The sequence below is a fragment of the Drosophila ananassae genome, chromosome 3R (genome assembly GCF_017639315.1).
Source record: "Drosophila ananassae strain 14024-0371.13 chromosome 3R, ASM1763931v2, whole genome shotgun sequence".
In the NCBI taxonomy this organism is placed as follows: domain Eukaryota; kingdom Metazoa; phylum Arthropoda; class Insecta; order Diptera; family Drosophilidae; genus Drosophila; species Drosophila ananassae.
This window is the reverse complement of record NC_057930.1, coordinates 16,692,837-16,718,721: the sequence shown is the minus strand read 5'-3', so window position 1 is coordinate 16,718,721 and position 25,885 is coordinate 16,692,837. Positions and strand designations below refer to the sequence as shown.

General features: G+C 44.8%; 7 protein-coding genes across 8 annotated transcripts; 3 read left to right on the top strand and 4 right to left on the bottom strand.

Annotated features, from left to right (window-relative positions):
• The first annotated feature begins 29 nt into the window (after positions 1-29).
• On the top strand, positions 30-3,838 carry LOC6498425 (DNA polymerase subunit gamma-1, mitochondrial). 2 transcript variants are annotated; one of them, XM_014906637.3, is made up of 4 exons: positions 74-298; positions 358-2,096; positions 2,157-2,967; positions 3,022-3,838. In XM_014906637.3, the coding sequence occupies exons 1-4, from the start codon at positions 285-287 to the stop codon at positions 3,674-3,676; spliced, it is 3,219 nt and encodes a 1,072-aa protein (XP_014762123.1). In that variant the 5' UTR covers positions 74-284; the 3' UTR covers positions 3,677-3,838. The 2 variants fall into 2 exon arrangements, with proteins under 2 accessions (XP_001962783.2, XP_014762123.1); XM_001962747.4 differs by having other exon boundaries at positions 30-2,096.
• Positions 3,827-6,164, bottom strand: LOC6497088 (cysteine sulfinic acid decarboxylase). Its single transcript, XM_001962748.4, has 3 exons — positions 5,170-6,164; positions 4,603-4,970; positions 3,827-4,545 (listed from the first exon to the last, which is right to left on the bottom strand). Exons 1-3 carry the CDS (start codon positions 5,938-5,940, stop codon positions 3,948-3,950), a joined length of 1,737 nt encoding a protein of 578 aa, XP_001962784.1. The 5' UTR covers positions 5,941-6,164; the 3' UTR covers positions 3,827-3,947.
• Positions 6,165-7,728: 1,564 nt separating this feature from the next.
• On the bottom strand, positions 7,729-13,576 carry LOC6497087 (protein son of sevenless). The gene is made up of 7 exons (XM_001962749.4): positions 12,186-13,576; positions 11,774-12,131; positions 10,781-11,703; positions 9,869-10,717; positions 8,919-9,812; positions 8,224-8,854; positions 7,729-8,166 (listed from the first exon to the last, which is right to left on the bottom strand). The coding sequence occupies exons 1-7, from the start codon at positions 13,248-13,250 to the stop codon at positions 8,123-8,125; spliced, it is 4,764 nt and encodes a 1,587-aa protein (XP_001962785.1). The 5' UTR covers positions 13,251-13,576; the 3' UTR covers positions 7,729-8,122.
• A 2,348-nt stretch (positions 13,577-15,924) lies between these two features.
• LOC6502471 lies at positions 15,925-16,715 on the top strand. The gene has a single exon (XM_032455172.2). It carries the CDS (start codon positions 16,067-16,069, stop codon positions 16,559-16,561), a length of 495 nt encoding a protein of 164 aa, XP_032311063.1. The 5' UTR covers positions 15,925-16,066; the 3' UTR covers positions 16,562-16,715.
• On the bottom strand, positions 16,559-17,744 carry LOC6497086 (STING ER exit protein). Its single transcript, XM_001962751.4, has 4 exons — positions 17,511-17,744; positions 17,285-17,445; positions 16,922-17,230; positions 16,559-16,851 (listed from the first exon to the last, which is right to left on the bottom strand). Exons 1-4 carry the CDS (start codon positions 17,629-17,631, stop codon positions 16,699-16,701), a joined length of 744 nt encoding a protein of 247 aa, XP_001962787.1. The 5' UTR covers positions 17,632-17,744; the 3' UTR covers positions 16,559-16,698.
• A 33-nt stretch (positions 17,745-17,777) lies between these two features.
• LOC6498426 (tRNA-specific adenosine deaminase 1) lies at positions 17,778-19,088 on the top strand. Its single transcript, XM_001962752.4, has 2 exons — positions 17,778-18,708; positions 18,770-19,088. Exons 1-2 carry the CDS (start codon positions 17,816-17,818, stop codon positions 19,086-19,088), a joined length of 1,212 nt encoding a protein of 403 aa, XP_001962788.1. The 5' UTR covers positions 17,778-17,815.
• Positions 19,089-19,172: 84 nt separating this feature from the next.
• Positions 19,173-25,660, bottom strand: LOC6497085 (carbonic anhydrase). Its single transcript, XM_001962753.4, has 3 exons — positions 25,382-25,660; positions 20,220-20,378; positions 19,173-20,155 (listed from the first exon to the last, which is right to left on the bottom strand). The coding sequence occupies exons 1-3, from the start codon at positions 25,413-25,415 to the stop codon at positions 19,536-19,538; spliced, it is 813 nt and encodes a 270-aa protein (XP_001962789.1). The 5' UTR covers positions 25,416-25,660; the 3' UTR covers positions 19,173-19,535.
• Between the last annotated feature and the right edge of the window lie 225 nt (positions 25,661-25,885).

The following is a 25,885-nucleotide window of genomic DNA, read 5'->3' as shown; positions in this document are numbered from 1 at the left end:
GCAACGCATAAACTAATTGGCTGTAAACAAAGTGTGACCTTATTCTGAAAAACAAATCTAAACGTTGGGCACCATAATGTTTACTTCATGACCGCGCGTATCCCAAACACTTTTTATTTAAATTAAATTTAATAAGATAACTATGCAGTTATGCTTGATGCGAAACTATGCCAGCAGAGCCAATCGGGAGCACTACGCCAGTAGTAGCATAAAGATCTTCCGTAAAATGAAACCAAAGGTAAACAAACCGAAGACACCGGAAAATCTGGAAACACCTGCGGAGTATGCCGAGAATTTGGTAAAAGTTCAAATGATCTCCCGAAATCTACATGCTCAACTCTTTCCTGAATGCCCCAGGAGTACCTCCGAGCAGCAGATTGCCTCAGCGAAACTCTACCAGAAAGAACTACGCCGCCATGGAGTCGATTTTGAGAGTAGTGCCTCAGTGCCGGATGTCCATTTGAAGCTACCACCGCTTAAGGGCAGGGACATTGAGGAGCACTTTCTCAATATAGCTAAGGAGCAAGTGGAGCCGTACGAGAAGCTGCTGTTGCCCCTCGTGAAGTGCGAGAAGCTCCCAAGGAGGCCGAAACGGTGGGAATTTTTCGCTGGTTGGACTGCCTATGATCCTGTCGATGGGGAACCCAGTCCAGTGGATCATCCTCTGGAAAAGGGACTCATATTTGATGTGGAGGTCTGCGTTAATGAAGGACCGACCCCAGTTTTAGCCACCGCAGTCAGCTCGGAGCGATGGTACTCCTGGGTTAGCCCAAAGCTTACCAAACACCGTCCGAAATTAATAAATATGGAACCTTTAGACATAGACACAGACTCTGAGCGACCTCATTATAGATCCGACGAACTTATACCCTTGGGAACTGAAGGACCAGGCCTGGTAGTGGGACACAACGTCTCCTATGACAGGGCCCGACTGAAGGAGCAGTACTTGATCGAAGACACGGGATACCGTTTTTTGGACACCATGTCGCTGCACATGTGCGTCAGTGGGGTGACCAGCTACCAACGAGCCATGCTGAAGTCGAAAAAAGAGCCTGCTCCTGAGGATCTAGGCTGGCTGGACAAAAGCTCTCTAAACAGTTTAGTAGAGGTGCATCGTCTCTATTGCGGTGGTGAGCCGCTCTCCAAAGAGCCAAGAAACATCTTTGTGGAAGGGACACTAGAACAAGTACGTCAGCACTTTCAGTCGCTGGTCAACTACTGTGCCAGCGATGTGGAAGCCACCCATCGTGTTCTTCAGGCTCTGTATCCGTTGTATGCTGAGCGCTTTCCGCATCCTGCATCTTTAGCGGGGATGTTGGAAATGGGCTCTGCCTACTTGCCAGTCAACTCGAACTGGGAACGTTACATACGAGAATCGCAGCTTACCTACGAGGACCTTAACATTGAGGCGAAGCACCATCTGGGCCGTCGTGCAGAGGAAGCCTGCTCGCTGCTTCTGGATGAGCAGTACCGTAAGAATCTCTGGTTGTGGGACGAAGACTGGTCCGTTCAAGAGCTGAAGTTAAAGCAGCCGCCCAAGCAAAAGCCTTTACCAACAGTGGAACAACCCGATAGCGGATCTACTGCTGAGCAGCGTCGTCTGCAGGCCAAATTCCAATACCTTTACGATCAGCGGAGCCTACTACCGGCTCGGCGGCCCTTGCTTCCAGGCTACCCTTTGTGGTATCGTAAGCTGTGTCAAAAGCCACCAAAAAATAGTCAAAACGATGATGAAGTTTTGGAAAATGAACAGGAATCGTGGTCTCCTGGTCCTACCGAGATCAGCACCGGCATGCAAATTGCTCCAAAGCTTTTGTCCCTCTGCTGGGAGGGATATCCACTCCACTACGAGAGGGAACAAGGCTGGGGCTTCCTAGTTCCCTTTCGGAGTGAAGGTGCGGGGAATGAGCGGCTGCCCATTGAGCAACTATTAGAACGTTGCGCAGTTCCGGAGTATGCTCGGCAACAGGCGTCAAAAAGGGAGAGTGAGTTCGCATTGGACATGCTTTCCGATCAATTGGAGCAGGTTTTAAGTAAAAAAGACCACAAGAAGAAGCTCTCCCAAAAACAGCAGCGACTGGAGGCACAGTATCAAGGTGAGAATGGGAATAAATATAATAATGGCCTTATAATGACCTAATCTTACATATTTTTAGGCTCTGGAGTATGGTGCAACAAAGTTTTAGACGACTGCTGTTTCTTTCTTAAACTGCCACACAAGAATGGACCCAGCTTTCGAGTGGGCAACCCATTGTCCAGGGACTTTTTAAACAAGTTTTCGGAGAACATTCTCAGCAGCGGCGATCCCTCGTGTCATGCGGCCGCTCGGGTGATCGAGATCGCTCGCATGATGTCCTACTGGCGCAACAATAGAGACCGCATAACAGGCCAGATGGTAGTCTGGTTAGATCCTGAACAGTTGCCACCGGATGTGGCACCGATCAGAGCCTACGGAGCCATTTGTCCTCAAGTTGTAGCTTGCGGAACACTGACACGTCGTGCCATGGAGCCTACTTGGATGACTGCCTCTAACTCCCGTCCGGATCGATTGGGATCTGAGCTGCGTTCCATGGTCCAGGCTCCTCCCGGTTACAAATTGGTGGGTGCCGATGTGGACTCACAAGAACTTTGGATCGCTTCAGTGCTGGGTGATGCCTACGCATGTGGTGAGCACGGAGCCACGCCGCTTGGCTGGATGACTCTTAGCGGAAGCAAGTCGAATGGCAGCGACATGCACTCTATCACTGCCAAGGCAGTAGGCATTTCTCGTGATCACGCCAAAGTAATCAACTACGCACGCATATACGGAGCTGGGCAGCAATTTGCCGAGACTCTGCTCCGCCAATTTAATCCCACCTTCAGTGCTTCAGAGGCCAAGGCCAAGGCCATGAAGATGTTTTCCATCACCAAGGGTAAACGGGAGTATCGCCTCCGCGAAGAGTTCCATGATGAGCTGGATGATAGGGCGTAAGTGGCTCCTAATTATTGCAAAATTTAAATTTTAAAGTTTTCTTCGTATAGTTACAGCAGTTATGAAGCTTCACGATTGGCTATTCAGCGAAATAGGACTATAGGAGAGGTGTTTCATCGTCCCATCTGGCAGGGCGGCACCGAAAGTGCCATGTTCAATCGACTGGAAGACATTGCCACGCAGTCGCAACCTCAAACACCGTTCCTAGGAGGTCGTCTGAGCCGCGCTTTGGAAGCCGATTCAGATCCGACGCAGGAGCAGCGTTTCCTGCCCACTCGCATTAACTGGGTGGTGCAAAGTGGAGCCGTGGACTTCTTGCACCTGATGTTAGTCAGTATGCGATGGCTCATGGGGCCCCATGTTCGCTTCTGTTTGAGCTTCCACGATGAGCTGCGCTACCTGGTTAAGGAGGAAGTGGCCTATAAAGCGGCACTGGCCATGCACATTACGAATCTAATGACCCGCTCCTATTGCGTGTCTCGGATCGGCCTCAAAGACCTACCCATGTCGGTGGCCTTCTTTTCATCCGTTGAGGTGGACACTGTGTTGCGGAAGGAGTGTACCATGGACTGCAAAACTCCCTCCAATCCGCACGGCCTTGGCATTGGATATGGGATTAAGCCTGGGCAGAGTCTGAGCATCGCTGAGGCAATAGATAATGCTGGTGGAAATGATGTCAGTAAGTGGCCATGGATCAGGCAGTGATCTTCCCTATGAGTTTAAATTGCAAAGTGCCAATGACATGTGTTAATTAATTTTAAAATCCTTTTGATACTTTGACCCTCGATAGTTGATAGTATTGTTAGTCTCTGTAAGATTGTTTTAGGAATTTCTTTCAATAAAACTACAGATCTATTCTAAGTCAAATCACCTATAAATATATATTATTTGTCGCACATAATACTTAACATACAAGATAAAGAGAATGTTTCAACACTAAGCCAGGAAACAAGCTGCCGCTTCCACCCAAACAAGTTTATAAGTTCTGAGCCAGCGACTCGATCTCGTTGAGGAAGTAGAGCATATCCGATTCCTCCAGACACGAGTTTTGCAGGACTAAACGGAAGAAGTTCGGGAGCTGGCGAAGCGGCTGGTAGGTGATCATCATGGAACCCTTCTTGATCATTCCCTCCTTAACTTTCGGCGCCACTTTGTGCAGGCGATCGTAAAACTCACGGTTGCGTTCCATCTGCCGGAGACTGGGAGGGACGTACCAAAAGCTGATATTGGTGCACTCCGGCTGGTCAAGTACCAGCTCGAAGCCCGGACGTTCCCGAACCTTGGCGGTGAAGAACTCAGCCATGCGGAAGACCTTTTCCACGTGCGCCTCCAATCCTTGGCTGCCCTTGGCCTTCCACATGAACCAGAACTTGAACACATCCGCTCGCCGGCCGCACTGAATATGTTTATCGCCCGTATCGAAGGAGGTATCATAGAATTTGTCCTTCTGGAACAGATACGTGGCATTGGTTGAGTGGCACTGGGCCAGGATTTGCTGGTGGGGCGTCAGGAAGGTTGAGCACTGCTGGGATGCGGCCAGCAGCTTATGGGGATTCCAGGTCACGGAATCAGCCCTAAAAATGCAAAAATTATGAGTTCTGATTTAAATTATAGTTTCCTCTTGTACCCACCGTTCGATTCCATTGAGCAAATGACGATACTTTTTGGACATGAGAGCTCCGCCACCCCAGGCAGCATCTACGTGCATCCACATATTGTATTTCTTGCACAGTTCGGAGATCCCCACTAGATCGTCGAAGGCACCCAGTACAGTGGTTCCTGCTGTTGCTGAGACCATCAGCGGTTGGCAGTTGTTTTCCAGGCACATCTTAATTTGATTCTCCAGATCCTCCACTCGCATCTTTCCTACCTCGTTAGTGGCTATTTTCCGGACATGCTCGCTCCCAAAGCCCATAAACATGGCCAGTTTCTCCACAGAGTAGTGGGCGTCCTCGGAAGTAAAGATGATCAGGGGTTTGGCATTAAAGAGCCCATTTTTCTGTAACGGAAGAGGGGGCTCCTGTTAATGATGTCTTTAATTATTGCTAATTAATTAAATTTCACTTGTGATCTTAATTAGGTATCATGACTCATATTTCCAGCTTGCTGGATCCGATCGCTTAACCGTATGCGGTTTGTCAACTTCCGTAAAACTACAACTGACTGGGGAGCTGAAGGGGATCCAAATGGATACTTACCTTGGATTCGGGTGTGTATTTGTAGCGGGCACAGCTGATTGCGTAACCGTTGGCTATGGAGCCGCCAGGACAGAAGATGCCATCCCCCTGGCCGCCATTGGGGAATCCCACGATCCGCCGCATCTCTGCCAGCACCTGCTCCTCCATCAGAGTAAAAAGAGGCGCCACTTCGTAAGTATAGACACTGGGATTGAGGGCGTCGGTGAGCCACTGACCCACTAGGGCATATGGATCCACTCCCGAATACAGCTGATTGATGAAATATGGATGGCCTGTCTTCACGGAGAACCGGATCGTTTCCCGGAGCAGTTCACGCAACTTATCCTGCGACTCTCCTTTCTCGCGCAACTGGAAGTCGAAGAGCTGTCGCAGCTCGGCGGGCTCGTGCCACTCGACGACCTTGGAGGAGCGATTGGTGCCCTGAAACACAGCCAGCTTGATGATCTCATCGACGCAGGCCCGGATAAATCCATCAAACTGGGCGGCGGGATGACTGGCCACAAAGCCAGACAAACTATCTTTGGAATCCAGGACGTTGTTATTATTGTTACCGTTGCTAGCGATACCTCCGTTTGTGGCTAACATTCTGCGGGCGTTCTCAAAATCAACTGCGACAGTATCAGCCGATGACGACGTGGTCGCCACCATTGCTGCGGATGCTGCCGATGCTGTCAGTGTGTTAACGCTTGCCAAATCATCGCCACTTGTACTGTAAGGCTTAAATATAGATTCCTTAAAGTGATGTGTGGGATAGTTCTTGCTGGCCAACATTTTCTTGGCTCTCGGTTAATGTTTATACTGTAAATGACTTGGCTAACGCTTCTGTTTTTATATATTATATCGGGTAGTGTTGTGGGTTCCTGGTCCTTTCCCTGCTACTGGCTGGGTATCAGACTGCACTTGACAATGATTCTGAATGATCCGGTGGCGAACTGAATGAACTGGCGCTGTTGTTGCTGCTTTTATAAAAGCTTGCCGACTTCCACAATTTGAAAATCCGAAACCGAATGCCACTTACATAAAGACAATGCCGCTCGAGAACCGACAGCGATTGTCGTCGTCGGATTGACTCGGATTGGCTCGAATCGTTTCGTTGAATTCTGGTTCTGGTTGTGGTCGGAACCTTGGGGGGGAAAGTGTGTCTGCCCAACAGCCCACCTGCTGCACTACGGTTCCTTGATGCGGACCACATTAGGTGCCAGTCATCGGTTAAGGGGCCTTTCACTGAAAAGGGATTTCCCTGGCCCATTCATCGGAATTCTTAATATTTAAGTTGTGATTACGAGGCGAGAGGTTGCTTTGGCTAATTGCCTAATTGATATGCTCATGTAATATAATTATGTAGGTAATTCATGATTATGCGCAGAGGCCTCCAGTCTCCACCTCCACATCCACATCCATGGGATCTGTTGTGGTTTCTCTCTCATTAGCGGCAATCAAATGCATTAAATGCAAATTCATTGAATAATTCTTGGCCAATTGTTGTGTAAATTGCACAACTGAAACGTGATATCGGGGAGAATAGGAAAAAGGTGCTGCAGGCGAGAATGGGTGGGTTGGTGTAGGTCGCTTAGATTCTGATAATTGCCACCCAAATGTTGGTCAAGTTTGAAGAAAAACGAAAGCCCCCGCCATACCTGCTGTTGATCTTGGGCATTGGCCTTGAGTACATTGAATCTCTATAAATAAAAGTGCACATTCAACGGAAATTCCACAAATGATAGATCGGTACATGGGTATCTAGATTCTACAATATATATCACGTATGAGGTTCCTTTAACGATATATTTTTAAAGGACTTGTTCGTGGTTATTCACCTTGACAACATCACCAGCACGTGCTAGGTACGATCTTAATATAAACGAAGTAAACAAATTTTTATGGTTGAGCCTTCGGTACTTCACCAAGCCTGAGAATCGGTTCATCGGATGACACATCAGTTTGGGCGGTGGGCAGTAACTGGGGGAATTTATTGGATGCACCCATAACTCCGCCAATAACTTGTGATAAGGGGCTGGACACACGCATTCCCCCGGAGAATATATAAATAATTGAAAAACAAAAAACCAGTTCCGTCGAGAAGCCAAAAATTTCAGGAAGCATTTTGTCAGCGGTGTCATGTCGATGACGTCGCCGACGTTAGAAAAGCGAAAGGCAACAACTTGTTCCATACGCGTATTCTGTATTCATCTTATTTAATTGCACAAAAAATGCACTGAGACAGCCCGTCGATTAGCCCGCCAACAGCCGCTCTAGTTGCTAAACCTCCGACTGGGTTCTCTTTCCTACCGTAGCTAATTATCACAATATGTAATTAACGGATACAATTATGCTGGAGATAATGTGATTCTGCCAGATGTTGCAGTAGGAGATTGCTGGCTACTGGTTAATGGTGGTTAGTTCAGGGTCATTGAGCCTATAAAAAAATCATACCAGAAGTCTTTAAAAGACAGCCTCCAAAAAACTAATAACATCAAAATTACTACAAATTTAGAAGATCTTTATGCTTTTCTATGAATATAATCGTCCAATTAACCGAATGGAGGAAAAGACATCACCAACTGTCTAACAATATTGTTATATTTTATTGTTTTACGTTCTACAATCAATACAATGTTCTCAATATTTACAAATATTTATAATAATAATTATATAATAACATAATTTCTTTTTTTTGCATTTGTTTGTTTGTTTGTTTTTTGTGAGTTTTCCTTGTGGTGTGTTTCCTTTGTAAATGAGAGTGTATTTGTTTTTTTTTATGAGTTTCTAATTATTTAAAATCCTCAGATCCAACTCGGTCCATATTTTCATACATACATGTATGCCAACTAGAATACATAACTCTGCCTACGTATATATCTTACGCTCCATTCTTATTTAGCTGCGGTACCCTCAACAATGAATCTTACGGATCATAGTTTGTTAGTCCTATCACATCGCCAGGCAATTTAAATTATTCTTGGTTTGTACTTGGGTAAAGAAACATCGTACCTTTATCTATTCAAAAAACAATTAAGTATCTGGATACTAGAGATAACTACTTTGGTTACTCACCTGGATTGTTATAGAAGTTAGCGCTCAGACTAGGTTTTGGTGGAAGTTTGGGGGTGCCCTCTAAGCTGCTGGTTATCGGAAAGAACTCTTTGGGGGACGAACGCGGTTGCGATTGCTGATTCGAATGCTGGTGCTGGGGGTGATGGTGAGGAAGATGCTGCGCATGATGGTGATGAGAGTAGATCGCCGAATGAGTCTGCTGTTGTCGCATTCGCAACTGATGCGCATAGCTGCTCGACGTGCTCTCGACCGGATGGCTGGGAATGTTGGGCGACATGGGAGTGGCGGGAGTTGATGTGTGTGGCGATGTGGTGGTCGATGAGCTCAGGGCAGGCGAGATTGACTGTGGCGGTTGCTCGTCCAACGCCGTACTTTGCGACACCGTCACCAAGGTAGTGTTAGGTATACCCATCGCCGCCGGCTCTGTTGGTTGGCCAGCGGCTGCAGCCCGTTTCTCAATCGCAGAGTTCCGCCGAATCATAATACTGCTGGTGTTGGGCAAAAGCAAACTACTCTTTCCCACAAATTCCTTTCCCTGACCATGGCTATGACGCAAGTAGCTAATGCCCATGGAATGGTTGAGCCGGGGTGGTATTGGCGGGGGACTCAGTTCGCCATCACGCGGGGGTAACTGCGGAAAAACACACATGTTTTTAGAAAAATATGATTCTTGCTAAGATGAAGGGGACACTTACTGTTGGTGCGTCTGGCGCCTGTCGCTTCTGGGCCATATCCGCGCAACTATCCGTTCGCTCTTTGCGGCGGGGCGGTAATGGTGGCGGAACCGCTCGATATTCTAGATTTGAAGCCGCAGGGACATTGACGTGGGGTGAGATGGGCACTGCTCCGGTGTGTCCCTGATTGGCGCTATTGTAATAAAATCCACCCGTCTGGGGGCTAACTTCCTCTGCAGCCAGATTACCTCCAGCCATTCCCATTAGTGTCACAGTACTAGCGATACTGTGCGTTGGGCTGTATTGCATTCGTCCGTGGAATGGCGAGCGGTTTCCAGTCTCATGACGCGGGCTGACCACCAGCTTTGGCAGAGGAGAGGGCGGGGCATCCGAATCAGCAAACGTATTGCTGTCCGGCAGCGATTGCAGTTGCAAGTGTTCAGGCAGCGACGGACTAAACGCATCCATGTTCGACGCATTGGCCAGACTAGGATTGTTCGACCATACGTGTGCCGCTGGTTTGCGGGGGAGATGCGGTGCCGGCACTGCAACCTCCCCATTATTGTTGTCCACCGGTGCCACCCTAGTATGTAGAGGTGTGCCGCTCCAGCTACTTAAAGTACTTCGATCCGGTATTATAACCGGCGCGAAAACTGAGAACGCATTAGGATTGTGCTGTGGGCTCTGCTCACCGGCGAGAGTTCCAGTTGCAGCATTGGTCGTTGTTGCGCTTGGATCTACCGTACTCGACGCCTGGGCTGATGGCGCAGCAGCTGTGGCTATTGTGGTGGCCGTTGTCGATGCTAAGGCGGCCGCAGACGAAGTGCTGTTCACCTTGTTGCTGCTGCTGGTTTGATTCTGTCGACGAGGCTTGATGCCCGGCGATTTAAGCGGAATGTGCGGCCATTTACGAGGCTATAAAAATTTGAGTTTAATATTTAAACAGAGACTTATATATTTAAATTACTTACAAACTTCGGCACCGTTTTGCAGCCCCTTGGCTCAATGCGCATGCTCTCGTTGTAGAGATAGTCGGACATCTGTTTGTCGGACAGACCATTAAACGGATCTAGTTGCTCGAAGAATTGTCGGATAGTGGACTCCTCGTTGAGACAGTATGGTTGATTTTGGTACTGTTGGATTTCCCCAATTATCTCGGCCACTTTCCGTCTCTTCGAGAAGTTAATTAGCTCGGTATTGGCCAGTAGATCGGGATTGCCCTCCTCTAAGTGGAGTATGTTGGTCAGGTAGCGACCGAAGAATGGCACACAAGGGGGATTAATAGACCGCAAGCGTTCTTGATACTTCTTCAGATGATCATCACTCAGCTCCCGACACTCATCCAAAAACTTTCTGTATCGCTCCGGCAATCCCTGGAATGTCCATTTAAGTCTATAAACCGATGCTGTGCCCATGGCGGCGACAATGGAGAGGATTCCATTAAAGTTATTTAGTTCCAGCATCACCATCATCACTTCGATAGCCCGCTGCATGATGGCCAACCGCTCCTCATAATTTTCCGCCTCCGTAATGGACTTCTCTATCCAGCGGGTCACGTTGGTTGTGTGTTTCATGATTTTTAGTAAATTAGGGCTTTTAACCTCCTTGTCCTTTTTAGTCCACGGTGAGCCCACTAGTTCGGAGGGCTTTACATTCTTGTACATCTCGAACTCTAGCAATGTAAGCTGTCGAGCTAGTTCGAGGGGATGCAGAGTTAGAAGGGTGATCTCATCATTTGGGACGCTGAGATGATGCTCAATGGGTGGTGGATCGTGCCCGTAGGCGTAGACAATCTTTTTATTGCTTTTTTCCTGTTCGTTCTGTAAGTGAAAAGCATTATTTTAAATATTTATCTCAGAAAGTATGTTAATAAGTGGCCTTACCTTTCGTTGAACAATCTTGAGTACAGAGTCTACCCATTTGCGCATGGACTTGCCGTTCACATGCTCCAGAAAGTTGAGGAGTTTCTCTAGCAGCATTGGATCCTTCTCAAAGTCGTAGAAGTGATGATCCACCCAGTGGCGAAGTACATTCAGTACCCTGAACTGCACTGGCTGGACGTATTCCTTGCGGTAGCGCTTCCAGTCCTCGCGCTGCGAATTCTTGTGCTCCTTATCGCCGCCACCGCCGCCGATGCCACCAGTTCCCGTGATCCCAGCATCCTGGTACACTAGACTGGGATCGGGGATGTTAAAACGTTCCACCAACAGCTGCAAAAGTTGTTGGGGCGAGCAGAAGTATCGATATGTGGTGAGGAAGGTGCGCACAAAGGTAGGATCCGCGTAGATGTGATAGGTGAGTCGCTCAATTAATTTACACAGAGTCGCTCCTTTGATCATCGGAACCCCAGCACTCTCCCGATCCTCAAGTACAATGTTATCGCCGCTATCCGGCACTGCGAATTTGTATATTTCCGGACTAGGCATTCGCAGTGGATGCTTTCTTTCAATGTCCTGCAGTATGCTATCCAATATTCGATCCAACATTGACTTCGTGTTCACCATCAACAGGTCCGCCATCCAATCATGCTTGTGTTGTGCGTTCTTTGCCGTCAGTACTAGGGCCGGTTGCATTCGAGTAACCAGTTCGAAACTGTTCTTAAGGTCATCGCTGTCCGCCCGGTCAATAATTTCCACACGCCTCATGAAGAATTTCTCCTTCAACCGGTAATCGTAGGCGGTAGCTCCCGCTGATGGTGTTTGTTTCTTCGTGTTTGCCTTGCACAACACCATTAAACCATCGAAGAGGAAAGCCTTGCGCTCGCTCCATATTCTCTTGCCAGATCCCAGCTTACTCAGTGAGTCCTCTGCAAATAAACATGTATTTTATTTAATTTTAAATTCCTGTTTTTAAAGATAGTTTGAGTGAACACTTACCCCGAATAAATTCATTGCAATTCTGGCCCACGTCTTTATCGTCCCAGTGCTCCACCTTAAGCTGGAGCTCTCTGGTTCGCTCGATAGCTAGCTGTCGACGCACACGTCCACTGACTGGGACCATGCGCTCCTTGGAGAGGCCGGCCATTACCTTTTCGAGATCGCAGTGGAGCGGATGCAGCAGGCCTTGGACCTGCTCGAAGCTCTCGATGTCGTCTTGCGACGAGCTGAGATCTTTGAGATGCTTTATGTAGTCGAAGTAAACAAAGGCATGGCAGACAGGAACCAATAGCAGCTTCGGCAGATAGTACTTGACGGCATCCCGAAAGCCGTGTCCAGCGGAGATAAGAGATGATGCCTGGATTAGAATAAATATTAGGCTTTTGTCAGATATAGCATAAAATCAACTTACTCCTGGTTTGGATAATAGATTACTGAGTGCATCTCGCGACGCTTGAGATGTAACGTCATGCGCATACTTCTTGTACACATCAAACTCCTCAGCCTCTGCCAGCTCCTCAAAACAGCTGCCAACGCAAGGCGCGTTCTGTTCCTGCGACATCTCGATGACGTCTTCAAGGGAGCCAAGCAGTGTTACCGTCACTTCGTAGATGTCCATGATGTTCGAGAATATCGGATCCAGCTCTCGAGGATCCGAGACGATCTTAACCAGTTCCTCGCGGAAGACTCGGATGATCATGTGCAAATCTCGCTGATACTGCTTCTCATCGTGAATCAGTTCCTTGACCGTCTCTTCGTAGGTGGCACTGGCTCGTTGTGCCGGCAGCGACAGCGGGCTGGGTAGAATGTGTGCCTCGCTCTGGTTTAACATGTCCATGAGGACGCGATCGGCGTTCATTACCACCTCGATGTCCTCCTTGGTAATTTCGCAATGAGCGATTTTAATGACATAGTCGCCAGCCATTTTGAGAATGTCGGCGGAAATGTATTCGAGAACGGCCACAAGGAAAGCTGAAACCGAGCTGTCGATCTTATACTGCAACACGTCCTTCTGGAGAAGCGAGTGAACCCGCTCTGTGGGCAGGACGGATTTTCGCTTCTTGGAATTGATAACCTCCTTTGCCTCGTTGAGGGCCCATTGATCTATTGGGGCTGGAAACGATTTGTTGACCTTTTCCTCCACATCCTGAACGGAGTGGGGCAGTGGCTTGGCGCATAACATTGCCAGAAGACGGAGGCAAAGTTTCTCCACATAGAGAAGTGCATCTTCCTTGGCGGTGACGCGCGGATGAACCTGCTCCAAAACCTTCTTCAAAGAGGGCGCAAAAAGGCCACGCCAGCGGGCCGCGTTCTCGCCCTTGGTAAAGTCGTAGCCATCGCATTCTTGCAAAGCAGACCCTCCAACGCCCCCACCACCAACGCCACCACTACCACCACCAGCGCCAATTCCGATTCCGCCACCGTAGCTGATGGTATGGTGATGGTGGTGTGCATGGCCGCTGGGTCCGGAGAACATTCTATTCCGTAGGTGCCTCCCCTGCTGCTTCTACTGCTCCTTCTTTAGCTCCTCCTCCCGCTCCACGCCCGTTGTTTGTATTTGTCAAGCGACGACCGGAGCAGCAAGCTCCAAAGCTCTAGAGCGTTCTGCGGCGCCACTGCGAGCGTCGCATTGTGTTCACTCAATGATTCGCGTTGTTTTTTCGTTTTTCGTTTCTTTGCGATTCGCTTGGGCACTTTCAGTATAGTATATGTATCTTCAATATTTTTCTCTGCAAATTCTGCTTACTACGAACGTTTTACAGCACAGGAAATTCAAAATATATGCAACACTGTTTCCAACACTGTGAAATCTGCTACTAGAGATGAGTCACAAATTTCCCTAAATTGTTATTGAAATGGTCGATAATATTTCATAACGACAATTAGTATTTCAAAAAATATTTTCATTAATAATATTATCAAATTAGGAATTAAAACTTTTCACAAATCATATACAAATATTTTGATCTTAGGATTTGATGCTGAACAAAGCCGAAACGCTCCACCACAAATCGCTGTCCTTCCTTGCATAGTTTAAAACTTCTGAAGGGGATCCCCCAGAAAATTCCCCAAAAATTATAATAAATATTTTATTCTAAGATTTTTATGCAAAAAAATGGATAATCAATTAAAAATCGATTAAGGTGTTTCGCACAAGAATCGGATGGAAATTGGCCAAGATATAGCTATCGGCGGGGCCATATTGCCCTTCCATGCTCCTTTCATGATTTTCGAAGGGGACCCCCCAGGAAACTTAACAAAAAATCTAAAAAATATTGTGTTTTTAGATTTTGATGCAGAATTATGGAGAATTGATCCACCAATCGATTAAGGTTTTTCGCTCAAGAATCGGATGGAAATTGGCCAAGATATAGCTTTCGGCGGGGGCCATATTGCCCTTCCATGCTCCTTTCATGATTTTCGAAGGGGACCCCCCAGGAAATTTAACAAAAAATCTAAAAAATATTTTGTTTTTAGATTTTGATGCAGAATTATGGAGAATTGGTCCACCAATCGATTAAGGTGTTCCTCTCAAGAATCGGATGGATATTGGCCAAGACATAGCTTTTGGCGGGGGCCATATTTCCCTTCCATGCTACTTTCATGATTTTCGAAGGGGACCCCCCAGGAAATTTAACAAAAAATCTAAAAAATATTTTGTTTTTAGATTTTGATGCAGAATTATGGAGAATTGGTCCACCAATCGATTAAGGTGTTCCTCTCAAGAATCGGATGGATATTGGCCAAGACATAGCTTTTGGCGGGGGCCATATTTCCCTTCCATGCTACTTTCATGATTTTCGAAGGGGACCCCCCAGGAAATTTAACAAAAAATCTAAAAAATATTTTGTTTTTAGATTTTGATGCAGAATTATGGAGAATTGGTCCACCAATCGATTAAGGTGTTCCTCTCAAGAATCGGATGGAAATTGGCCAAGATATAGCTATCGGCGGGGCCATATTGCCCTTCCATGCTCCTTTCATGATTTTCGAAGGGGACCCCCCAGGAAATTTAACAAAAAATCTAAAAAATATTTTGTTTTTAGATTTTGATGCAGAATTATGGAGAATTGATCCACCAATCGATTAAGGTGTTCCGCTCAAGAATCGGATGGAAATTGGCCAAGATATAGCTTTTGGCGGGGGCCATATTGCCCTTCCATGCTCCTTTCATGATTTTCGAAGGGGACCCCCCAGGAAACTTAACAAAAAATCTAAAAAATATTTTGTTTTTAGATTTTGATGCAGAATTATGGAGAATTGATCCACCAATCGATTAAGGTGTTCCGCTCAAGAATCGGATGGAAATTGGCCAAGATATAGCTATCGGCGGGGCCATATTGCCCTTCCATGCTCCTTTCATGATTTTCGAAGGGGACCCCCCAGGAAACTTAACAAAAAATCTAAAAAATATTGTGTTTTTAGATTTTGATGCAGAATTATGGAGAATTGATCCACCAATCGATTAAGGTGTTCCGCTCAAGAATCGGATGGAAATTGGCCAAGATATAGCTATCGGCGGGGCCATATTGCCCTTCCATGCTCCTTTCATGATTTTCGAAGGGGACCCCCCAGGAAATTTAACAAAACAATCTAAAAAATATTTTGTTTTTAGATTTTGATGCAGAATTATGGAGAATTGATCCACCAATCGATTAAGGTGTTCCTCTCAAGAATCGGATGGATATTGGCCAAGATATAGCTTTTGGCGGGGGCCATATTGCCCTTCCATGCTCCTTTCATGATTTTCGAAGGGGACCCCCCAGGAAATTTAACAAAAAATCTAAAAAATATTTTGTTCCTAGATTTTGATGCAGAATTATGGAGAATTGATCCACCAATCGATTAAGGTGTTTCGCTCAAGAATCGGATGGAAATTGGCCAAGATATCGCTATCGGCGGGGGCCATATTGCCCTTCCATGCTCCTTTCATGATTTTCGAAGGGGACCCCCAGGAAATTTAACAAAAAATCTAAAAAATATTTTGTCCTGAAATTTTGATGCAGAATTATCGAGAATTGACCCACCAATCGATTAAGGTACTCCGCTCAAGAATCGGATAGAAATTGGCCAAGATATAGCTATCGGCGGGGCCATATTGCCTCCCATGCTCCTTTCATGATTTTGTGTTTCGAAATATATCATTGTTTGGTTATATAGCGCTGTGTAAGGGGACTAACATACAATTCGTGTTTAAAAAAATCAAAATGTCACTATTTGGATGATAATATTATACAACGAAAATAAACAGCTTCTGAAATTATCTGTACTAAAAAATTGATATCTTGGAGCATGGCTACCCATTCCTTTAAGGATAATTCTGCGCAGGAAACAGACCACCGTAATTTACACAGCATCCCCGTACCAATAGATGCTGAATATATAAAGACTCTTCGGCGAAAGTGGATCGAATATTTTTGGAGCCTGTCCAAAACTCCTACTGAGATAAAGCTTGCTGAAGAACGGGCCAGTCGTGCCAGTCAAATGGTCTCAAGCAACCAAAAGAAGGCATTGGAAAAGTCCTTGGTGAGTCCGAAACCCATCCGACCCTTAACGGCCCTCTACAGTTCTCCACGAACCACTACCCGGATGAAGAAGGTTATGCAAAAAATGAGTAAATCTAGGTCACAATCGCCACGGAAATTGAATTTTTCTTTTTGTCCTGAATGTGGCTTTGTAAACTGCGCCCTGTCTCATAAGGAGCATGCGGAAAAGATGCGTCAGCGGCTAAAAAAATTATTAACCCAGCATCCAAGTTTAAAACCCAAAAAAAAAAATATTAGGTAAAAATTTGATGGGCTAAATATAATTATACAAAAGCGTCTCTGGTATTCTTTAAAGAATGGAATACTTTTTAGGCTTTTGTCTTGTTATAATAATGCTCATACATATTTGACTTATTGTAAATTTTATTTAGGAAAATATTATCTTTCTAATAGTGTGCCTCGCTGTTTTTTTGGTGGGGGTGCATCCTCCGTCTTTCCCTTGATCCCTACATCACTAAGCTTTCCGCCCTTGCGTTGTAGCTGCTTTTCTATAATCCGAGCATTGTTCGCATAACTATCGGCAATTTCACGCTGTATAAAAAAAAAGAATTAACCCAATTTTAGCATGGTTCGAGTTATAACAATATAATAAAAAACATACCGCTTCGATTTCATCCTCTTCCTCGTCGATGGTGGATACAGTGACCGAACTGAACTTGCCCATATTCTTGGTGTGCCTTGTTACCATAACCTTCTTTCCACTGGCGTCAACAATGCCCGAATCTTCCCCAGCGGCACTCGCACCTGATTGTGTGGAAGTTGAAGTTTTGCTCTTAGCTTCGGAGCTAGAGCTGAGAATTTTGGTTAAGGGCTTGTCTCCTTTGTTTCGCATGAGGGCATTGAACATCACAAACGTTACATTCGAGTCTGGGCTGTGGCGATAGTATAGTGGCAAATTGCAGCTTCGGCACTGAAATTAAATTAATTTTAGTTAAAAATCAACTCAGTTTTAACTGATTACTACCTTGTAACGATACTGTTTTTCAATAGCATTGCCTCTGCTCTTGCGCTTTATGTAGATCATCCTTGGCGTTGGATTGTAGGTGAGTTTGTTGGCATGCTCAGTCGCATTTATTACACGTGCATTGTCAACTTCTCGCAACGGAAGCTGCTCTAAGGAACAATCTAAAACAAGAAATTAAATATAAAAGAAACTGGTGGAATTTATATTTCAACAAAACAATGCGTACCTAATATCAAAGCCATCTTATTACACAAGCAGTAATAGATATTTAGCGGCTTTTCCTCATTGTACTCTTCCTGATCCTTCGTGTCGGAGCATATAATACTTCGGGAAACTACTTTAGGCATGGTTCTGGCTATTTATTGTTTATCTTTTAGTTTCATAAAATTGTAAAAATGTAAATAAACTACCGGTGCGACCAAATTTCAAACGAGGAAAAACGAATTGCCAAATGAATTGGATACTAAATACCAGAAAAATACTGCCGCCAACGTTTTCCAACACTGCGTTAGTTTAAAATAAACAATAATCATGTGTGATAACGATAAGGATCCTTCTGTACAGGATGTTGCTACGTTCTGCTACAATAAATATAAATCACTGCCAAAAACTGGGAAACCCACCTCCAACCAGTGGACGGTCTTGGCTGGAATCGTGGAGTCAAACCTGCAAACGAAGAGCCATGAAGTGGTCGCCTTAGGATTGGGCACCAAGTGCATTCCACATACAAAACTTTGCGAGAATGGATTCATACTGAATGATTCGCATGCTGAAGTTCTAGCACGACGAGCTTTCCAACGCTATCTGTACCACGAATTAGGACAAGACCGAATCTTTCATTGGAACTGTGACAGTCAATGCTACGACCTCGACGATCACGTGGAATATCACTTTCTGAGCACTCAGACGCCCTGCGGAGATGCCTGCATCGTGGTAGAAGAGGATCCTGAGAGGGCAAAAAAGCGTCCCCGGCTTTCCGAAGAGTCTGATGTTATATTCACCGGGGCTAAACTAATAAACAAGGACATTGAATCGAAGGAAGCATGCATCGATGCCATGCAGCAGACACCAGGAGCTCTCAGAACCAAACCCGGTCGTGGAATTCCCACCTTATCCATGTCTTGTAGCGATAAATTGTCTAGGTGGAATGTACTGGGCGTGCAGGGAGCGCTTCTGGACTCGCTGATATCGAAACCAATCTACTTTAGCACCCTCAACTTTTGCTGTGCTGATGCACACTTCGAATCTCTAAATAGAGCCATCTATAAACGGTGGGAGGGCCGTAACTTTAGTCACCCAAGATTTCAGCCTCAAAAACCAACAATTCGCATAAGCACTGATATTTCTTTTGAATTTGCTCAGTGTGCTGAATGGCAGCCCTCTCCGAATGGGTTGGTTTGGTCTCTACTCCCTGAGAATAAGAAGTGAGTTCTATAAGATTCCTCCGTTTTAGATTTTTCTTATAAAATATTTCATTTTTCGCAGGCCCTATGAAATATCTGTAAATGGCAAACGTCAAGGGTTGACCAAAAAGAAGATAAATTCTCCACAAGCTGCCTTGGAAATCAGCAAGTTTAAACTTTTTCTAACATTTCTGGACTGCATTAGCACCAACCCTGATCTGAGCGAAAAGTTTCGCAGAAAATGTACCAACCTCGACGAAATAACATACGCAACATGTAAAAGCTGGTCAACGGTTTACCAAGAAGCCTGGCTACAATTAAAAGATGAATTCTTTCTTAACTGGACCACAAAGCCAAGTCGACTACTAAATTTTACTCAAAAACCTGCCGTAAAAAGTTAGCTCGCTTATGTATATAAATATTTAACCCAATCTTTGTGATATAGTTCTAAATAAATTTTAGTATAAGAATAAAAATCGCTTTAATCATATGCAACATCTAAGCGTGTTATATTTAGTTTTTAATACCATAATAATATATACTAATTGTCATTTTGCAAACGTTTAACGAACAAACAATCCAACAGGCGTACATTTACAATTAAGTTTACATTTAAAGCTAGACATAAACAGATGTGAATAAGGATGCGAATGCACATATAGTAGTTATGCTTTCTGGGAGTAGTACGATCTAACGACGATATTTTAACAGTGGGATGTGCAGGTCCAGATCGAGGCGTAGTCCTGGCGCGCTGTTTATCGGGGGATGTGATGTGTGGGTGCAAACAGCTAATCGAGTGTCTCGAATCCATATGACCATCCAATTTGAAACGACTGATTCCAAGGAACTTAGTGACCACCGATCTCGCGCAGCTCACGCTTTCCCAACGGCAACGGGGGACGGAAGTTGTTGATGACCTTGCCGTTGAATTCGTTGCATGGGCACTCCTCCTTCACGTCGTAGGCGTTGAGGTTGCGCATGGCATTCAGCTGGTCATCGGATACCTCGATGGGGGTCTTGAACACGATCCAAATGACCGACTCCGAGCATGGGGGAGTGGTCAGGGAACCCTCGTATGTCCAGTAGGTATGCACGTCGGGAAGTAGTTTGCTGGGATCGCAGCCTCCGGGTAGAGTCACACGATCTCCCTTGTGCAGGACGAACTGCAGAAGGCTGGTAACCTTGTCTAACTCAGCATGATGGTCTCCAGCCTTCAGGAATACTCCCAGCACTGCCAAGCCGTCCGGAGCGGCAGCCGCCTCTCCGAAACTCTTGTACTTGGTGGTGTTCCAGTGCACCAGGTGAAGCTCTCCGGAGTAGGACACTCCGTCGACGGTGTGCTCAGAGCCCTTGGAGTCTGTGCAGCCCCAATGGCAGTGGAATTGCTCAAGCTTGAAGATCTGATCGCCCAATGGTCCGCCAGTAAGCTCGGACTCATTGCCATTAACATCCACGCGCCAGCAGTAGCCTGTAAAAATCATTAATTAATTAATAATTTCTTCTCTAATAATTGTAAATAAAATATATCTTACCAGGATTGACCAGGCTCTTGGTGTGATCCGGCACATACTTCCATTTGAGAGGGGCTACCTTCAACTCGCTGCCCTTCTTGGCGCTGGAGGGGGTAATATCAACGGGGGACTGGCGATGTCCCGATGCCTGTGGGTAGTCCTTGGCCCAGTGGGCAGGTCCTGAAATAATCCAATGAAAGGAGAGGGGCTAAATATAAATCCATTTAATGACTGTTTGTGTTTGCCGAAGGTACTTTAAGTGTTAATCCAACGATAAGAAACAATAAATCAAGTAAAATCAATCACTTCGCTATTGGAAAACACTCCAGAGACGATAATTATGGGTCATTAGGGGGCCAAATCAAATCTTGATGGAAGAGACAATAAAGGAAAGACTCCATTATTGGCCGACAGTATAAATATTCATTTATTTATCAATAAGAAAATGGATAAATATTTTTAACATACGACCTATAGTATAAGGTTGCTAATTTATTTACTGAAACATTGAGTAAACTTCTTTGGTTTTTTATTAAAATGTCGCCAGGCTAATCGTTTGCTCAACTGGCAGTCATAATATTTGCATAGAAATTTTTTATCTGACCAACCGGCTGTGACAACACAAGTATTTACTCTTCTACTGTGTACTGCAGTTTATGCGTATTATTTTTAATTACTGGCTGGCGGTAGGTTGCAAAGTCAGAGCAAATATTGGCACAGAACAACGTCACGTGCCAGCAAAATCACTCTTAAGACCGCAGGCCCCAAGTCATGTGATACTAGGTTCGTTGCAGACGCACGCTCCAGATAAACCGCAAAGTTTCAGTTTCAAGAGGATCGGGGGTCGGAGGCCCGGAGGCGTTGAATCATTTGTCCAAACCATACCAACAAATGTTCTAGGGTTATGAGGGTAACATGGTACCTGTCTAAGACTGCCACCCCGAAGGCAACCACCATTCTTATCTAGCCCGAAGACACCAAGCAAAGCCTTTTCTGTCATATGATAAATCACGGAGCTCAAAGCGTCAAATGCTCAGTACCTAACATATAGTATTCATTTCACTAAAGTCCCCCAAAGTCCTCTATAATATTGATAATAAATAAAAGTCAGGTGAAATGCATTTATCAAAATCCTCCATTTTCTAGTTGATGACAAACATGGTGTGCCATACATATTATATAAGAATTTTCTATAGAAAATCCCTAAATCGAAGATCGGTCGTATGAAAGTCACGTATACGCCACGTTGGGCATACAAATCATGTGTGGCACGATCCTTTTATAACTTCACAGGCAAGTGCAAATTTCCGGCCATATTTATTCTCCGCAATCATATATTTCTTTGTATATGTATTTTTGTACATATTTGAGTTAAAAACTGGTGGAGGTATTCCCACACATATTGACTTAAACTAATGCCGCAGCTTTTTTCCGTTTTAGTATGAATTTTTGTACGCTTCTAACTAGATATTTGCTTTTGTTTACCTAACAAGTTTGTTACTGGCTTTAGCTGTAAGTACTTAAATATCAAATGCCGGCATTTGTGCAACGACTGGAAAAGGCTTTAAAAGAAAGTAAAGAACGGCAAGGAAATGTCACACTTGTTTAAACAGAAACGAACAAAAACGAGGAAATAAAAGGCCTCATGTTGGTAACTTGATAGTCCCAGCAGGCTGATCAAACGGAGCTTTATTAGAGCTCCATTTTTAAATGAGTTTTATGAACTGCAAATTTATTATTTCCACACTTCTCAAACACTTCTCCCATCCTCGTTTTGCAGTTTATTTCATCCAATTTAGATCACAACGAACAAAAGCCCCACTGCGATTGTTGTTTTAATGTTGTGATAAAATCCAAGCGATTTATTCATTGAATTACGGCAAATAAATTACCCAGAACCCAGGAAAATTGGCAGCTGTCAGGGAGAACTTGCTCCGGAAACAAGCTCCATTGGGAACTTACTTATAACTCCGATAGAATATTCCCTTTTTTTAAGTGATTCATCAAAGAATAAAAATGTTGTACACAAAAACTTTCGCCATAAAAGTAAAGACAGCGCAAAAATACAACACGAGAGTCAATTAAAAAATACTCGTTACGACTGTTCTAAAAAAGCTTTAAAAAAAAAAACATAAGCAATTAGCATTTACGAATTTACGAGCTAAGCGATTCTAAGCGAGCCTTGCATGATAATTTCAACCGGAATCATCGGAAATGGACGGAGGCATGGGTTTGTTGCGTGTTTTTTTCCTCCTGCGACGATCGTAAGGAAGTGCTCACAAAAACAGGTTTTGGGAAAGTACACCCCACCTCCAAACGTCCCGTATACGGAGATATATATGAGTCAGTCAGGTGATATATAGCTGGACTGATGGGTCAAGTGCCTTTGCTTTTTATGGCCCCTCGATTGACCAACGATCCAGGCCCACTGTCTCTCTACCATTTATATGGGCCACCTTGAGGAAGCCCCAGAAGTACACACAACCCTTGGGGCTTTCTCGGTCTAAGCTGAACCATTTATCTAACTAGAAAGCAATCGACTTCCCCGTCCAACCCTTCAATCACCTGCAAAAACCTTTAGCTTGTAATTATTTGTTTGCATGTGAAATGGTGACAATAAACCGACAATGAAATAATTGAATTCGTAACTCGTAACTCAAGGAAACCAACTGAGTACGTTTCTTAATGTTTTTTTTCAGCCTAAAGGTCCATCGTAGCCTTTACTTTCAAAAGTTTCGGTCACGTTCATGTTTCGTAAAAAGTGTATGTACTTATATTTATGGATGCTAAGTTAAATTGTTTTTTTTATTTCTCGAAAATTTTCCAACCCATATATTGGCGGATTCTTTATAAGAAAACCGCAGATATAAAGATATAAAGATGTATATATATTTATAAATACGATTCCTGTCAGAATCATTTTATTAGCACGTTCGATAAAATATCTGGATGGGCAAGTCAACTGCTGTATCTATAGAGCCGGCCAAAAATAATATCATACTGGCGATATCTCGCACGTTCCTTGCGTGAGAAATTGTTTTCGTAGTTCTATTTTTTATTCCTCCCTGTCCCCTCATAAATATTGGCTTTAATGGCGGGGGCCTGGATTTGATCTGGCGATTATATGGCAAATAAAAACCGTATTCAATTGATGGACATTCATGAAATTGAACTTTGATGTGCGAATTGAGAGTTCGTCTATACGAGTGTAGCATATACACTGTGAATCAATTATTTCTTAAGTAATTTTGATCCAACTTCAGGAACTGATAAGACAAGGAAAAGTATAATTTAGGAACATTAAAAATCCATCGATCACTTAAACTTTGGCAATTTCAAGATACGGAGAAATAATTTTGTTTTCTTTGCGAAAACATTGACAAAAGCTATTTCATTTTATCTTTCTTAGATAACTTTGTCATGGTTTTAAGGCTTTTTGAGAGTTGTTTTTAAGCCAGTAGTCTAAGTGGAAAAGTTAGAGCTAAGCTGATAGATGGGATTCCGATTTCGGAACACTCCATTGATCTTTCACACATAAACACGCGAGTTGTAATCTGAAATGCCCAGATGGAAGCGTGGCGGTTACCATTCAGACACTTTTGACAGGGCCAGGGGTGAGAAGCAACCTGAGCGATTGATAAGGGTGGCTGGCTGCACCGATCGCACAATCGCTTCTCAAAAAAAAAAAATATATATATATATTTACGACTTGGAAAGTATGTATCGCTGGGCCATTATAGGATCGTCTTTTAAGTAGGCGCCCACTGATAAGGGTCTTCTTGCGTTGGAAAGTTACCAATCAGTATCAGCATCGAATCAATCAGAGCAATCACGACCAGTTAAGCAAATCAATTGATATTGTCAAAAATTGTAGATTTTTTGATTTTCTAATTGAAATGATATGGCGGCCAGTCGTCCGAATCGATATATTCTATTAATGCCATGTATTTCACACAAACATAACATGAATATTACGTATACGTCGATGTCTTTGGCAATGTGATGGCGGTAGAACCGGTCTTCGGTGTGTGTCCTTAGCCGCCGAAGAACATGCACTTGACAAGCAAATGAACCTGCCTTCAAGGCAGAAGAGACAGAGAGCGGTAGAGGTCTTGCAGAAAGAGACAATCGATCGCTCGATCGCTCGAGAATGCGAATGCGAATTGAGTTCGAACCCGTTTGACTGTTTTTGTTTCAGCGACTGGTTGTTGGGAAGCACCCGCCCTGCCGCTAAAAGCCAAATCACGAGACACAGCTCGTGCGAAACTCCCCGAGTTAAAACTTAATTAATATTCCCATTATTCATGAGGTGGCCAAGTCTAGTGACGGGGTCTGTTTACGCTCCGATCGTCGGTCCGTCAGTCGTTCGGTTTGCCTATGAAGCGTGAAATCGAAGTGCAGGGCGTTCAAATGCATTGTGTAATCATTAGTGGGATCTTACTTCGGAAGTAAGCCCCACCAGTTAAGTTTCTATTTCATTTTCTTCATTGCGTCAACTGCCTAAACCCTTTGAGATAACAGAAATCTTGCACTTCCTTTGAGTGTTTTAAGTGGTAACCTATCTGACTAATTACCTATTTATTAGAAGTTACTCACACATTGTTGTGTTTAACCGGATTTTATTGGGTTAGGCCCCTCGATGCCTGCGCCCGTGTGTATCTGGAAAATATCTTATCGCATAACGACTCAGTTATAGACCTCTGTCTGATTCGGGAACGTGACGTTTTTCCTCAGATAGATCAGGTTTGTCCCAAAAGAACAATAAGGGAATAAATTCCTGCCGTAATATCTGGGCAAGATAACAGATAACAGATGTGTTTTCCTATAAAACACTGTCTCGCGGTGAACAAACATTGTGAAAAATCGCGGAAGATCCCATCTCACTACTTTCCTCACGCCCCCTAGGCGGCAAATAAACGATGCAAATACTGGATATAATGGCACGCATGCGCAGCGTGCCTATGACTCAAAAATGGAAATAAAAGCAGACGGCGATGTCTGATTAGACGAAGGCCAGACGTCCCAAGAGAAGCGGTTTCTCCGCCTTGCCCGTAAACAACATAAACAAACCCAAAGCGGGAACCTGATTCCGCGGAGGCTGTCCAAAAAAAATTCAAAACAAACAACCGAAGAGCTCGGAGAGAAGAGCTCTTCGCCCCCACAACCGAAGCTTCCAAGCTTACCGTTCTCCTCGGTGTAACCCCAGTGGTGGCTCATCTTGGTTATTGGGTGGATATTAGATGTCTATTTAGAGGAAGGAACTGGACACGGGAGGACCTTAACTCGCGGGCTATGACACGCGTCTGGGTTCGCTGGGGATCGGGCTGGTTGCTTTATAGAGAACCGGGAATCGGGAATGGCAGCACCGGAGAATCGCGGAATCACTTGCTGGTGAACGGAACGATGACTGCTTGGATAGTCCGCTGATTGTAGACTGCCGGACTCGGCCGGCGGCGTTGACTTGAAACCTGACAGCGTCGTCGTCGTCGGCGGCGGCGGTGGCAGCAGCAGCAGTACGCACCTTACGAGCGGTGGGCAGAATAAAAAATAATAAAAAAATAAGAGAGCGCCGGCTAAAAAAGAGAGTAGGAAAAAGCTGAGAGGTGAGCGTGAAAGCCAGTGAAATAAACTACTGTTTAACCCAAAAACCGTGGGTGGTTGGGAGGCAGGGAGGCAGGGAACCACCC